The sequence below is a fragment of the Silene latifolia genome, chromosome 7, assembly GCF_048544455.1.
Source record: "Silene latifolia isolate original U9 population chromosome 7, ASM4854445v1, whole genome shotgun sequence".
In the NCBI taxonomy this organism is placed as follows: Eukaryota; Viridiplantae; Streptophyta; class Magnoliopsida; order Caryophyllales; family Caryophyllaceae; genus Silene; species Silene latifolia.
Window position 1 is genome coordinate 61,202,086 of NC_133532.1, and position 16,275 is coordinate 61,218,360.

The following is a 16,275-nucleotide window of genomic DNA, read 5'->3' on the forward strand; positions in this document are numbered from 1 at the left end:
AAATTAAAAGGTGGTGAAAAATACATGGCCTTTTAGAGGCGTATGACTATGAAATATGAACCATTCTCAAATTCCCACCAACCACAAACAAAGAGGATCGATATTAATTGGTGGAAGAAACAAGTGAAAATCTAAGTAGAATACAATGGCGGTATCTCCAATGGCCTAACACAACAATATAAACACAAAAAATGCGAAAATGAAAAGAAGAAACGTGAAGTATTTGTTTTAGACGAAACATAAAGTCTAGTACACGCACATCTGATTAAACTTCTAACCATAAAAGTCAATTCATAATATCCAATCCAACAAACATATACTCGTATTTCATCTTACAAATTCCGCATTATTCCTTCTTGTGCCGTAATATTCCATTTTCTTTGGGGTCTAGACATACCCAGATAACTACCCTTTTTTGCATCACTCTTACACAAGTAAGTTAAACCCATCATTTCTTTTTCTTTTTATTTTTTTGGGTTTTTAATTCAATTAGTTTTTGTCAACGGTATCCTTTGGCTTACTCTGATCTGGGTTTGGTGTAATTCTTGTTAATTTTGTGTTTTGAGAAAGAATGCATGTCTTTTTTCTTATTGTTTTTGATTGTTGATCGGTTTGTCAAATTGTCCTTTTCTAACTACATTTTACGCAATATTAGCATAAAACCGTCTTACAGAAGTCTAATTATTGATTTGTAGCTATTGTGATTGTGGGTTTATATAATTTAATGCAGGTAGTTTGTTGTTGGTTGTTGTTCTAACTAATATATGAATCAGCTTGATTGTTTGGGATTCTGTTCAATTAGAGTTGGACTTTGTAGAGATCGTCAAGGGGCGTTCCATTTTTGGAGAAATAACTGAAAACCCGAAATCATGAATGTGGTGGGTAGAGTTGGGAGTTTAATAACACAAGGTGTGTATTCAGTGGCCACCCCGTTTCATCCGTTTGGCGGGGCGGTCGATATCATTGTTGTTCAACAACAAGATGGGACCTTTAGGAGTACCCCTTGGTATGTACAATTTGGCAAATTTCAGGGTGTTTTAAAAGGCGCTGAAAAGATTGTCCGGATTAATGTAAATGGGGTTGAGGCTAACTTCCATATGTATCTTGATAATTCCGGTGAAGCTTATTTTGTAAGAGAAGCCGATTCAGGTCAAGGGGGTGAGAATGATCGGGTGTCAACGGACGAGAAAGAAGGTGCTTTTGGGCATAGTCTTAGTATAGATAATAGTCAGTGTAATATAAATAATGACAGTGTTGAAAATTGTAGGATTCAGAGCACATTGTCGGATCCTGGGGTCTTGAGAGATGAATATTCTACATTTCGGGCTGAGCAGTTAGATAGGACCGATTCTGATGTGTGTAGGTTTTATGACTTTCAAGATGATCAGTCTTTAGAAGGTGAGTTGTCACCTGAGTATGGATCGAGCCGGTTTGATAATTTGGAGACGGTGGAGACTTTTGTGGAAGCACAGGGCTCGGATTCTGAAATGGTATTGGTTAGTGTAGATGGGCATATTTTAACAGCCCCAATCTTGTCTTCTGAGCAAAATACTGAGGATTTGCAACGAGATACACCTCAATTTCATTTAGGGCCAGGTAAAGGTAATGGTTTTTGTGAAGAAGATGCTGAGTTTACCGTCACCGAGAGTGCGTGGAATTCTGAATATATTAATGATCTAGATGCCTCATCGAATAAACTTGTGTCGGTTGTTGAATCCTGTGAAGACAACAGTATTGTTGTCGAGAAGTGCAAGGTTGACGGCCATGCATATCAAATTCAAATAAGGGATACCATTGATGTGTCAAAAGCACGAGATAGTATGGGAATAAATGACACACATGCTTTAGAATCCACTGAAGGATGTGATGAGTGTGGGTTTAAATCTCTTAAAGAAGATGGAAACCATGATAGAAAAGGTGAAGAACACACCAAAGATGTACATGAAGCTTATGGAGTTGAAAATATGCATAATTCCGAACACCGGGAAAAAGAGAATGCACAAGGAGATCACGATTGTTTGGTTTCTGATGTTGATGACTTGTCTCCTGGTGCCAAAAGTGATAAGTTCCGGAGCTGTTTGGATTTGACATTATCAGGGATTGGTGAAACCTCAGAAGGTGAGGATCCTACCTTGAAGGTCAAAGAGCAATCAATATTATCTGTGGAAGAGAATTCTTTGGAGAGCATTGAATCATTAAATCATACGGAGAGAGAACATACTCCAGAATTACCTCGGTCCGATGTTGGAGTAGGTACTAATGTTGCCATCAGCATCATTCCCGAGGATAAGAATGATGATGATTCATCTCCTTCAGCTTTAGAGCAAGAGCAAGCAGAGGCGGGAGATAACACTGAAACTGAATCAAATAGAAGTGAAGGTCTCAGTCCACGAATTAGCAGCTCTACTGAGCAAGAGCAAACAAAGGGGGAAGATTTTACTCAAACTGAACAAAGTGGAAGTGAAAGTGAAGTTCTCAATCAACACATCAGGAACTCTTCTGAGCAAGAGCAGGGTAATTTGAACACATGTAAGCTAATTTGTGACATTGTATATCTTACCGCGCTTTCAAATCAGTTGTTTTCAGTACATTGCATGGCAAATGACTTCTTACTAATCATATGCTTTTGTTATGTGATTGTACTTGTTATTCTATTTGCTAGAACTCCAATCTAGTTAAAATTTTGATTTCTTTTTTTCGCTCGAATTTTCTTGGTACAGCTTCTGTCTTTTATTTTCATGTCTCACATACCTGAGAACGTATGGGTATTTTCTTTTTCATAAATGAGGCAATTCACCCGACAGTTGGGATGGTTTATAGGTATGAGATACTAGGTTAAACTTTTAACTTTTAAAGTAGAAAGTGAGTATGTTTGTTCCTACATATATAAATCCCTGTTAAGCTTCGATGTAAGTGAAGTTGCATGATGGGCAAATTCGTATTGTTGTAGCTATATATAGAAATATATATTTTTTTTCATTTTGCTGTTTATTGATAGTAGATTTACCACTCAGCCAATCTTACGCGGCCTTCTAACATTGCAGCCCTAGAGATATCTCTTTGTGGCCACCTACTTCGGCCTGGTATGGGATTGGATGCAGCTAATGAAGCTTTCAATTCTAATCGGATTTCCGAGGAAGAGTTTCGAAGCACTGCAGTATCAATAGTTAAGAATGAAAATCTTGTTATAAGATATAAAGAGAAATACTTTCTCTGGGATCATGCTGCCCACATTGTCCTAGGAATTACTGCGTTTGGCTTAGATCTATCTATCGAATCCAAAGACGCAATTCAAGTAGAACAGGAAGTGATTCCAAAACCCGAGGAAAATGACCCAGGAAGTGCCTCTGGACGCAGATGGAGGCTTTGGCCAATTCCATTCAGAAGAGTTAAGACAATTCAAAGTTCCGCTAGCAGTTCCACAGACGATGTATTTGTTGACTCTGAATCAATTTCTCAGAACCCATCTCTTCAACTAACTCCAACTTCACTTAGTGGCACACCAAGATCAACACCTAGCTCAAAGTCGCCTCTCAAGAGAATTGTCAGGACTAACATCCCCACTAACCTGCAAATAGAATCTTTGAACTTGAAAGAAGGTCAAAATGATGTGACTTTCAGTTTCAGCACCAGGGTCCTGGGATTACAGCAGGTTTTCATTATCAACTTTTTGTGTATTGCCCACCTTCATAACTGTGAGTTAGCCTCATTTAATTTGCATTTTTTTCTCTATTGTAGGTCCAGGCGCACATTTATTTGTGGAAGTGGAATGCACGAATTGTTATATCTGATGTTGATGGGACCATAACCAAGTAAGGCATACCTTAAATTGATGTTACTTATCTTGTGAAATATATTTCAGCCTTGTCAATCTTCTTCTTTCATAGTGACTGACTGTTTACTTGTGGTCTCACATAGATTTACCATGTGTAAGTAGTTGGGTTAATAGCTGTCTCTCATTGCCATTTCAGATCAGATGTTCTTGGTCAATTTATGCCTCTGGTTGGAAAGGATTGGTCACAATCTGGTGTGGCTCGCTTGTTCTCGGCCATCAAGGTACTACAATTCTTCGTACTTCAATATCTAGTGAATGTTTTGCCTGTCATTGAAGGATATATGCTACTCGTAAAAGATATTTTTTTATTTTTTATTTTTTTGTGTAACAGGAGAATGGATACCAGCTACTATTTCTTAGCGCGCGTGCTATTGTCCAGGCTTATTTGACTAAAAGCTTCTTATTCAACCTGAAACAGGTACCCCTATCGTCCTATCAATGGCTGCAATCTCTGATTTTGTTTGCCTGTGGCAAAACTTTATATATTCGTTGCTGTCCATTTATTATGTTGATTTCACATTTTTACTAAGCATGGGACCTTTGCAATCATCATCTTGGGAAACTTATGAATAGTGTTCTTGTTTATTGTATCCTTTGACGTCTGGCCCTCTTTTTGGCCTTTAGGGGTAGGGGTAAGGAGGAAAGTTGTGACATGACATACAAAGTGGCAAGTGCCTGATTTTGACAGAAATTCTGCTAGTTAAATTTTCAGCCTATTCTGTTTCTCAGCAATTGCTCCCAGAAAAGATTTATACAAGCTAATAATGACTTGATACTTTGATAGCAGCAAAGTTCTTCAACGTCACATGTGCCCCTTTTTTGTCACTGTCTGTTTGCAGTTATCAGTTTATGTGTGTCTAAGGCTAGGTAAATAAACTGTTGGATTAAAAAATATTACCTATATGTAGACCTGGCCAGGTTTTAAATATCGGCTATGTTATTCCGACTCAGGTGCCAGTGTGGAACGTGACACAGTGTCAAATTGTCGATACGGTTATTTTGTGCGGATGGTCAATTTTTTGGTCTAAAATGGTGTCGAAGTGTAATGCAGTGTCGTGTCGTGTCTTGTCGTGTTAGACATGCAACACGCAACCAAAGGGAAGTGTGGAGTAACAAAGAATAATCAAGGTTTTGAAGGTATAGCAACCACATTTTGCGGCGCCATGAGCCTCATTTAATAGCAAATCAGCCAAAGATCAGGCCGCGATGAGCCGATGACCGATTCCGAGATCACGTATTAAACCATGATTTTATACCATGATCACCTAGCAAAAACTGATTGAACCAAATGATTCGAGCCCAGACCCAAATTAGCCCCCGAATAGAACAAGCTGAGCCCAACCCCGCCTACCTCAAACGTTGCTGAACAATTACCTCATGCAGAACAACTGACCTGATCCCAAAATGACATGATTCAGATAACTTTCTACATTTTTATTGACATCCCCGAACTGACACGACTCATTGACCCCATTTATAACCAACAACAACAACAACAACATCAGAGCCTTAATCCCAAAATGATTTGGGGTCGGCTGACATGAATCATCCTTTCGAACCGTCTATGGGTGAACGCACGCCTCAAAATGCGAATAAAAAAGGGAAGATAAAAAACAAAAGGGAGAACGAAAATGTAATGGAAAGTCAAGGTGAACTTAGGGGTTTTAAAATCGAATTCCGTCTTTCTTTTATAAAAACTTAAAATTTAAATCGAGAGAAAAGGTTAAAACGATTTTTAAAAACCGAAATAGAGTTAAGGATCCGGAATGAACCAGGTAAAATCTATAAGAAAGTGGTTGTTGAAAAAGTGTGTAATAAAGGAGAGAAAAATAAATAAATTAATTTCTTTAAAAAAAAAAAAAAAAAAAAAAAAAAAAAAAATAAATAAATAAATAAAAAAAAAATAAATAAATAAATAAAAAACACTAAATCTGTCAAAAAACATCAAATACTAAAAATCCACATGTATCCTTTCCCTCCATTGTGCCCTCTCCGTCACCATACTCTCCTCAAGTCCCAAAACTCTCATATCGTGCTCTATCACTCTCAACCATGTCTGTCTCGGTCTTCCTCTGCCTCTAGGGACCTTTTTTCTGTTCTCCAAGTCTCCACCTCCTAATCCCCAGGTGGTCCATAGGTCTCCTTCTCATGGGCCAAACCACCTTAGTCGGTTTTCCATCATCTTGTCCTCTATTGGCGCCACTTTTACCTTTTCCCTAATCACCTCATTCCTTAACCGATCTTTCCTTGTATGTCCGCACATCCACCTCAACATGCGCATCTCCGCCACACTCATCTTTTGAATGTGACAATGTTTCACGCCCAACACTCGAGTCGTAAAGTAGGGCAAGCCTAATTGCCGTGCGATAAAATTTTCCCTTTAATCTTTGGGGCATATCTTTATCGCATAGAAACCCTGAAGCACTCTTCCATTTCAACCATCCCGCTTTAATTCTGTGAGCCACATCTCCGTCTAACTCCCCATCTTTTTGAATAATAGATCCTAGATATCTGAAGAAATCCGAACTCTCAACAACATTCCCATCGAAAATAATACTCCCCGCCTCTGTCGATCTCAACCCCGCCACCTTAGTGAACCGACACCTCAAATACTCGGTCTTACTCCCGCCGAGCTCGAACCCACGAGTCTCTAAAGTCTGCCTCCACAATTCCAACTTTCTCTCCACCCCTCTTTTGTCTCATCAATCAACACAATATCATCAAAGAAACATCATACACCAAGGGATGTCGTCCCGAATATCCCTTGTCAACTCATCCATAACTATAGCAAAGAGAAAAGGACTAAGTGCGGAACCTTGATGCACCCCGATGGTAATAGGAAATTCTTCCGTTCTCCCAACATTAGTGCGAACACTTGCACTAGCCCCCATATACATGTCCTTTATGAGGTCAATATATTTTCGCGACACACCCTTTCTCGCCAAAGCCCACCAAAGTACTTCTCTTGGTACCCTATCATATGCCTTTTCCAAGTCAATAAAAACCATATGCAAATCCTTCTTCTTGTCCCGATGGTATTCCATCAACTGTCTCATGATAAAAATCGCATCCATAGTCGATCTCCCGGGCATAAATCCAAATTGGTTTTCCGAGATGTCTACATATCTCCTAAGCCTTTGCTCGATTACCCGCTCCCATAACTTCATTGTATGACTCATAAGTTTAATTCCCCGATAATTTGAACACTCTTGGACATCACCTTTGTTCTTGTACAAAGGGACAAGAGTGCTTTTCCTCCAAGCCGATGGCATCTTGTTGCTCCTCCAAATCTTGTTGAAGAGCATGGTTACCCATTCAATCCCTTTCTCCCCGAAGCACCTCCGAACTTCTATGGGTATACCATCCGGTCCCTCTGCTTTCTTTGACCCCATCTTCCTTAACGCCTTTCTAACTTCACTCTTTTGTATTCTACGCACAAATTCCCGATTAACCATGCTTGGTGTTACCTCTACATCCCCAAAACCTTGTTCCCGATGTCCATTGAATAAATTATCAAAGTAAGAACTCCATCTAGCCTTTATCTCGTTATCCCGAACTTAACCTTGTCGTCCATATCTTTCACACACCTAACTCTCCCAATATCTCTCGTCTTTCGGTCTCTTATGCGAGCCAGTTTATAGATATCCTTCTCTCCTTCTCTCGTGTCCAACCCGGCATACACTTCTTGGTTAACTTTTGCCCTCGCATCCCGTACGGCCTTTTAGCGGCTCGTCTAGCCTCCTTGTACTTTTCAAAGTTCTCATCACTCATGCATTTCCCCATAACCTTATAGCATTCACGTTTAGTCTTTATCGCTTGTCTCACCACATCGTTCCACCAAGATGTGTCCTTACTGATGGTCTATTCCCTTTAGATTCCCCTAATACCTCCTCGCCAAATCCTTTACAACATGCTCCAATTTATCCCACGTTGCATCAATATCTTTCTCCTCGCAATCCGACCAAATATCGCTACTTCCAACCTTATCCAAAAACGCTTGTTGGTTTCCCCCTTGTAGCTTCCACCACTTGATCCGTGCCTCACCGGTTATCTTTCTCTTCCTCAAGTCTCTCTTACCCCGAAAATCAAGAACCACTAGTCTATGTTGTGTTGCGGCACTTTCCCCGGGTATGACCTTGCAATCGGTGTACTCTTTCCTCCACACATTCCTTACCAAAAGGAAGTCAATTTGACTAGCATTACCTCCACTTCTATAAGTCACCAAATGAGAATGTCTTTTCTCGAACCAAGTGTTCATTATACCCAAGTCATATGCCAAAGCAAAATCCAATATGTCACTTCCTGCTTCATTTCTCTCCCCGAACCCAAAACCCCCATGAATGTTCTCAAAGCCAACTCGACTAGTACCCACATGCCCATTGAGGTCACCACCAATGATCAATTTCTCTCCAATAGGGACTCGTTCTACAACCTCTTCCAAATCTTCCCAGAAGGCTCGTCGAGAAGAAGCATCCAAACCTACTTGAGGTGCGTAAGCGCTTATAACCGTCACCACCTCATCCCCGACTACAAGTTTAATACTCATAATCCTATCACTCTTTCTCGATACTTCTACCACATCATCAATGTAATCTTTATCAATGACAATACCCACTCCATTACGACTTTTGTCTTTACCCGTGTACCAAAGCTTATAACCCCAAGGCGCTATCACCCTTGCTTTATCTCCGACCCACTTTGTCTCTTGTAGACACATTATATGCACTCTCCTCCTTTTCATAACCTCCCCTACCTCAGCTAATCTCCCTGTCAAAGAGCCAACATTCCAAGTACCAAACCGTAACCTACTACCCTTCCTAAAGTCATGTCCTGATTTCTTTACCCCATTTATAACCATTGACCCAAATTGACTATTCACACTTTTAGGTTAAAATTAACCAAATCAGAACTGACTCAACTCAAACTTACCCACCTTACCTGTTCCTGTCTTAAGGACCTGTTTGACAGGTTTACTTATATGAAAAAAAATGTAAACTGAGACCTGATTTTCAAAACTTTGATTTTGTCACCTCAAATAACAAAGACTTTAACAAACGAGCCTGATTTTTTTTTTTTTTTTTTAACTTCATGATGAGACTACTTTCTTTAGGTGACCCAAATTTTTTCTCAAAACTTCCTTGACTGTGCAAATAACATCAAGTGATGTAATAATCTATATATCTGAAGATCGGATATTCGATAATGTCCAATAATTATCACTTCCTTTCAACTCTATTCACATCATTCTCCTTTGGAATATAATTGAAAGGTCAAAACAGCCGCATGCAGCAATATTTTATTATTGAGTGTCAGTGTAGTGCGGATGTCTGTAGAAAGAGGATGTACTAATTGTTTTTTTAATCACTCATTTGCTTTTCCAGCACTTTGCATTTACTGTTTGACTCTGTCAATCAGATGATTTTGGTCAATTTGCAGAGTAGGACACGACTTTCGGATGAACCTAATTGAGGGTGTGATTTAAAGGAATAGTTTTTTTTTTTCTTTTTGGTATTTGGAGAATGTGAAATGTACGGCCTCAGCCTGTTGGTGTTAAATATAATCAAATTTTGGTGTATGTATCTTCATCGTTTCTAAATCCATGCAGGATGGAAAAACACTGCCAAATGGACCTGTTGTTATTTCGCCTAATGGATTATTTCCTTCTTTATTTCGTGAAGGTACATATGTTTCCTCATATTGTCAACATAAATATTATTCTGACTCTTGAGCAACAAATGTGATACAAACGTTTGTAGTTGGTAACTGACACTAGATTATATGAATTCAATGAAATTACCATTAAGTCTCGATGTCCGATTCGTTGCAAGGGAAGTTTTTTTAACAGCTTACAAGTGTACTTTGTTTCCAAATTCCCTCAAAGTAGTTTTCAGGTTCTGAGTTAGTATAAGTGTACCTATTGCTTATGTTTAGTTTAGCACTGTACTAAAGAATAAATTTGAAAAATGTTGCAAGGTTTTGAATGCCAAATTGAGGCGTGAAGCCGTGAATGTGTTAGATTCAATCGTTTTCTTGCCTAGGCGGAGAAATCCAGGTGTTAAATAAATCAGTTTGAATCAAGTTTTGGACATATTCATCTCATAAACAAGAAAATTTGCTCTACAAAAGATTGTTCTTGTTTCTATTAGTCTGATCCCTTTTCTACTGTTAATCTGATCCTTCTTCTGGAGTTTTTTTTTTTTTTTTTTTTTTTTTCCTTTGGGAAAATGTAAGTAGTTTCATTAACAATTATATCCGACCAGGCGACCATTACAACCAAACTCTAAGGTACTTGACCTTACAGTCATTTTTCATCCCATACAAAGACACTTAAGCCACTAGTTAGCCATTACTGGTGGATTTAAATGAAATTTTCCTAATCCTCATACGCACTTCATCTCTGCATTTTCGCACCACCAAATCTGGAACAGGCACCACACACTCAACTTTACATCGATTCCTGCACAGCCATATTTGATACATAAGGCTAGCCAGACAAGCAGCAACAACCTGCTTAACCACCACAGAAGGAGACCTCATCTCCACCCACCAATAAATAACATCCTGATCAGGTAAGGTGAACCTCAGCCATTCAGACAACCTACCTTTGTATCTTGTACTGAACCGACAATGGAAATGGAAGAAGAGATGGTCAATACGTTCATCAGCATCATCACATAAAAACAACTGTTATGTTGGATTATATTCATTCTAAATAATCTATCTTGAGTCAAAAGTTTCTTGTGAGCAATCAACCAGACAATAAAAGCCTGTCTTGGGATAATCACCTTGTTGTCCATCCATGGATACCAACTGACATCATTCACTTCATCTGTTAACCAACTATAACCCATTTTTATTTTGTATTCACCATTAGTAGCCCTCCACTGCTCATCAAACATAAGATGCTTGATCTGATTCTTAACCCAACAAACTTTCTTCCATGCCCAACTTGACCCCTGACCTGGCTCATAATCCTTCCAGCAACTGTTTTTTTTTATATAAACAGCATGTACCCACCTGGTCTGCTTTCATTTCAATCCACCAGGCATATTTAGCTACAGCTGCTATATTCCACCTAAACAGATTTTTCAACCCTAATCCACCCTTCCTTTTTGGTTGACAAATCTTCTCCCAAGAGACTAAAGCTATTAGGGTTGAAAAATCTTCTCCCAAGAGACTAAAGCTGGGCTGCTTCTAGTCTCATTCTATGCCAAAGAAAATCTCTACATACAGCTGACATCTTATTCAGAACAGTTTTTGGCAGAATGAATATTCTAGCCCAGTAGTTATGCAAAGTACTAAGAACAGCCTTTATGAGTACCGGTCTCCCTGAATAAGAAAGTTTTCTGGCCCCCAAACCTCTAATTCTCACGACAACTTTCTCCACAAGACATTGGCAATCATCAACACTCAGTTTTTTTGGAGATATGTTGACCCCCAAATACTTAAAAGTGATCTTTCCTCTTTTCATACCAGATATTCTGTCCATGATCTGCATTACAGCCTCCTCCACACCATTGTTGTATATGTTCTCAAAGGCCCTTAGCAGCAAAGTAATAGAGGCTTGATCACCCCTACAGGCCTACAGAACATAACTACTAAGTCATCAGCAAAACCTAGATGGCTTAGTTTAATCCTCTGACACAGAGGATGGAACCTGAACCCGGCCATTTTCTGAACCATCTCCAGTATTCTACTGAGGTACTCGAGGCATATTGTAAACAAAAGAGGAGACAAAGGATCGCCTTGTCGTAATCCCCTCTTTCCTTTGAAGAATCCAAACACTTTCCGAGAGATGGAGTAGGAAGGGGTAGTTACACACTATGTTACTCGGACACTTCACTTAGTTGCCGTATTCCGTATCCGATACGTATTTTGTCGGATACGATACGACACTTAGATACTTCATTTTAGACCAAAATATTGAAAATTTCGCACAAAATAGACGTATCAGATACTCCGATACGTATTTTGTCGCATAAGAGTAGACGAGTCTGAGTAACATAGGTTACACATTGCATAATAAGGTCAATGATATTGGCAGGGAACTTCAGAGCATTTTTGCTTAAGCCTTTTGGAGATCAATCTTCATCATGATTCTTGGGGAACAGGCTTTCCTATTATACAGCTTAATTGGATCCTGACTCATAAGGATATTACCTACAATATCTCTTCCTTTTACAAAGGTACTTAGGGAGGAGGGGCTAATGATCTCTGGCAAAATGATACTTAGCCTGTTATAGAGCACCTTTGATAAGCATTTATACACAGTATTACAGCAGGCAATTCGCCTATACTGCATCACTGTGTCAGGAACCTCAACAGTAGGCACCAAGGTAAGGACAGTGTTATTACATTGCTTCAGAAGTTTCCTGGAGTTTATACATGATTATTCAATGAATCTGCTGTGAGTCATATTCATAATAAGTTAATCTAAATCCAGATTTTGGAAACTAGTTTATGATGGGAAAGGTGGCTTTCTCAATATATGAAGGCGGGAAAAATAATAGTATTCTACATTTGAGGATAAGAGTATAATCTTGATATATTTGGGTTACAAAGATTTTGGTTGATTCGACATAGATGTAGAAGCTGTTGTCTTTTTGCATGATATCGTCTGTGCTGATAGCTAAGGAGGTTGTTGCTATCTTTATGGAGAATGGATGGTGTGATTGACACCCTTCTTTTAGATTTTTGCTGGATTTTATGGAGTAGGGATTTTTGCAGGATAGCATGAAGGAATTTTTATAAGGAACATTTTCAGCTTAACTGGTTCTTTTGCTTGCGCTAGTTAGACTTCATGGAGAATGGATGGTGATTGAAACCCTTCTTTTGAATTTTTGCTGGATTATGATGGAGTACGAATTTTTGCAGGATAGCATGAAGGATTTTTCTGATGATTGTTTTCAGTTTAACTGGTTCTTTTGCTTGCGCTAGTTAGACTTTAATTGTGGAAACCTTTTTAACGGATTTCACAATTGATGTTGAAGTGGAATTTTCATGGTTGACATTCTCTTTTAGATGTCTAATTTGAGTAGACTAATAAGATGTAAATATATTAGTTGGGCCTCAACCATCACTTTAAGGTTTTGGTTGAGATGGTTCATCTATCGTGGTATCAGATGGTCACGGGTTTAAATCCTGGCAGTAGCTTCCAATATCTCACAAAGTGGAATTTCAGCACATGGTATGGGGGAGCCTGTGCACTAACCACTCTTCAAGCCCAATGGGCATTCAAGCGAGGGGGCGACCGTAATAGGATATAAATATATTAGTTGGGTCTCAACCATTACCTTAAGGTTTTGGTACTTTGTGAAGGATTCAAGTAATCAATTATTGGTTGTGGCAGTAGACTCTGTTTTTGTGGTGTCAGATGAGCCTGAGCTATTTTATCCTGCTTGTAAGGTCCCACACTTTTGAAAGGCCTCATTTGAAATCTTAGTACACAGGGAATCACCCGAATAGTTATTATTAGTCAGGCGTTCAGGACATGTATTTGCCTAAGCCAACTTCAGAAAAATCTTAGTAGAGGTTGAAAGTCTCTGGTAATATCCAAGCAAGTACCAGAAGTTATATTTTGCAATGGGTAAAGGGTCCTCATCTGACTTTTACGTAAATATGTTTTTTTTTAAGAGTTAAGAGCATGTACAAAAGCAAAAATGGGGTGTACATGTTTTGCTCTCCAATCACATTCTGCTAAGGGAACAATTAGCAATTTTATCTCCACAAAATAGCAAGATCTCTCCTACAAGCTCTCCATCTCATTTTTGGCCCATCTCATTATTTTACATCTGACAAAAGAAATTCATTTCATACGAAAAAATATGTTTTTAACTCGCAATCACTCTCATATGCTCTCGCCATGCTGAAAAATGGAGAACTTGCTCTCCGCAGAACAGTATTGTGTTTTTTTTTGCTCACATTTGGTTTTCAGGGCCATTTCTGGAAAATTTATAGTATATTGTCTCATTTCAGTCTTTCTATCTGGCTCATCTCTTGCAAAAAGCTGACCCATAATTATACGAGTAGAAAATTTTGATCAAAACCCGTAGTTCTTGGGTGTTCTTAGTCCTTTCCTAATCAACCAATTTCTTAATTATGCTTTTCCATTGCCTGTTGGATGCATATTGTGCTGATGGAGATTACGCTCTGCGTAACTCTTTGTAGGTTTGTTTAAGCAGATAAGCATTTCCCCGTGCTAAAATACGGGAAGTTTTCATGATTAGGAGTGATTTGAAGAATTTAAATGCTAAAGTCAACATGAGAAAATGATTTTTTTTTTTTTTTGCAATAAAAATGCAATATGCAAGTACAGTAGTGCTTGGAAGTTTTCTGAAAACCCCTGCGTCGATTTGCGTGGTTTGGAGAGAGTGCTTAAATCTGGTCCTTCTATGTCTTTTGAACTCATCAAATTGACTAATGTTGGCATCTGAAAAATGTTTAATAATATGTATTCGTCTACTATTTGACTTTCCCCTTCCGCTGTTTGCAGTAATTAGAAGAGCTCCTCATGAATTCAAGATAGCATGTTTGGAGGTAAACATTTTATCATATTTCATGTGGAATAAAAACTTGTTAGACTACTATATGAATGCTATACTAACACAGTCTGGAATAACTTGTTTCCTATATGTTTCTAATATTCAGGACATCAAGGCTCTATTTCCACCAGACTACAACCCATTTTATGCGGGATTTGGGAACAGAGACACAGATGAGCTAACATACAGAAAACTCGGGATTCCAAAGGGAAAAATATTCATCATTAACCCAAAGGTACATATAATTCCACTCTGTCTCTAGGTATTATTCCGGAATCAACTACTAGTCTTAATGGTAAAACTTCAATTAAATTACCAGGGGGAGGTCGCCATTAACCATCAAATTGATGTCAAGTCATACACTTCCTTACATACTCTGGTCAACGACATGTTCCCACCTACATCCTTGGTTGAGCAGGTAAGAAATTGTTACACACACACATATTAACTTGGATTTCCGATAGATGCATGGATGTTGGTTTTATTAATAAGTAGGCCGTGATTAACCATCAATTACGTGTGAAATGTTTGTATAGGAGGATTATAACTCGTGGAATTATTGGAAAATACCGTTGGTGGATATTGACGTGTAGCTTTGGATATCTCTTCAATGAAGTAGAAGGTGACAGTGTTGGAGATTTGATTAGTGACCTAAGTTTGAGCTAGGTCCCGGATTACTAACCCTAGATCGAATTTTGGATTGAAGGGTGATGGAAGCTATAACTGTTAACCGCAATCAAATATATGGAAGCATTGGTTTATATTTTAATTGGGGTCATTATAGTGTTACATGTCCGGAGCTGGGAGATTAATTACATTAGGGTGATTGTATTCTTTCATGTACTGAAATAATTGCAGTTTCTCAGGCAAAGCTGTAAATCTGTGCCGGACTCTCAGCTTGTCAACTGTCATTGTATTCTTCATTCTTGTATATGGACATCGCGGAAGGGCTCGGCCTTGGCCGCCCTGCCTGTTGAATTTAACATTTTTAATGTGCAATGTATAAAGACTAGCTATTCCAATATTACATTACATCCATATAACTATATAAGTTAGGAAGCACGGGCACTTCTACCATATAGCGTGTCCTACACTATGTTACATCGACACTTGCACGACACAAGGAAATACGTGCTGCATACTAAACAAACTGTGTAATTTTTTATTAGTATTTTTACAGTTTGGACATTCTTTAGATATTCGAACACACTTCAACTCAACATAATATATATACCATATGATTGAAATTAAATACTTTTCATGATAAAACAATGATTATCTTTTTGCATACATGGTATGTTTTCTATATATGCTGGAAATCGGAATATGAGTTATTAGTAGTAATCTAAGTGTTGGGTTTAATTAATCGTAGTTGCTCATTCATGTACGGGTTTTACTCAATCATGGACTTTTTTTCATTATTTTTCCATTCTATGTCCTTTGCTTAGAAACAGACAAAAAAAACTCTCTCTAATTCTCCGTCTCACAAAATTAATCAAACCCACAAAATTACTCAAATCCGTCAAATTACACAATTATAGATGCTAATTCTCGTATCAATCAAGTAATAATTCTAATTCTTGATTTTATTAATTATATCATATCAAATTAAGGAATTAATTTACACTAATTAAATTAGGGTTTGCTTAAACCGTTGTCGGCGTTGGGGTGAGGAACGGCGGCCATCGCCGACGTTGGGGAGAGCCATTCGTTAGTTTTACTCTTCTATTATATTGAAGACCAACAATGGACATAAAGAGCACAAATTTCGTTGATCATTTCTTCAGTGAATAATGTCTTGCAATTGTTTCTCTATGTTGATTCTTCATACACTACACAGGCGAAATCTTATACGGAGTAGATAATAAGGTGATGTTTTTAATTGATTAGGCAGTAATT

The 16,275-nt window shown here is 38.3% G+C and overlaps 1 protein-coding gene and 1 long non-coding RNA gene across 3 annotated transcripts; both read left to right on the forward strand.

Annotated features, from left to right (window-relative positions):
- Positions 1-62: 62 nt before the first annotated feature.
- LOC141592221 (phosphatidate phosphatase PAH1) lies at positions 63-15,403 on the forward strand. Of its 2 annotated transcripts, none has more exons than XM_074412826.1 (11): positions 63-434; positions 731-2,529; positions 3,045-3,652; positions 3,739-3,812; positions 3,972-4,056; positions 4,167-4,253; positions 9,441-9,513; positions 14,328-14,371; positions 14,483-14,611; positions 14,696-14,794; positions 14,913-15,403. In XM_074412826.1, the coding sequence occupies exons 2-11, from the start codon at positions 870-872 to the stop codon at positions 14,967-14,969; spliced, it is 2,916 nt and encodes a 971-aa protein (XP_074268927.1). In that variant the 5' UTR covers positions 63-434; positions 731-869; the 3' UTR covers positions 14,970-15,403. The 2 variants fall into 2 exon arrangements, with proteins under 2 accessions (XP_074268927.1, XP_074268928.1); XM_074412827.1 differs by having other exon boundaries at positions 217-434; positions 774-2,529.
- LOC141592223 (uncharacterized) lies at positions 10,084-14,104 on the forward strand. Its single transcript, XR_012521089.1, has 2 exons — positions 10,084-11,648; positions 11,843-14,104. It is a non-coding gene; the product is annotated as an uncharacterized LOC141592223 (long non-coding RNA).
- Positions 15,404-16,275: the final 872 nt, after the last annotated feature.

Coding starts and splice junctions, on each gene's coding strand:
- LOC141592221 (XM_074412826.1), top strand. CDS start 870: ATGAATGTGGTGGGTAGAGTTGGGAGTTTAATAACACAAGGTGTGTAT. Junction 3,653..3,738: donor GGGTCCTGGGATTACAGCAG/GTTTTCATTATC, acceptor TCTCTATTGTAG/GTCCAGGCGCACATTTATTT. Junction 4,057..4,166: donor GCTTGTTCTCGGCCATCAAG/GTACTACAATTC, acceptor TTTGTGTAACAG/GAGAATGGATACCAGCTACT.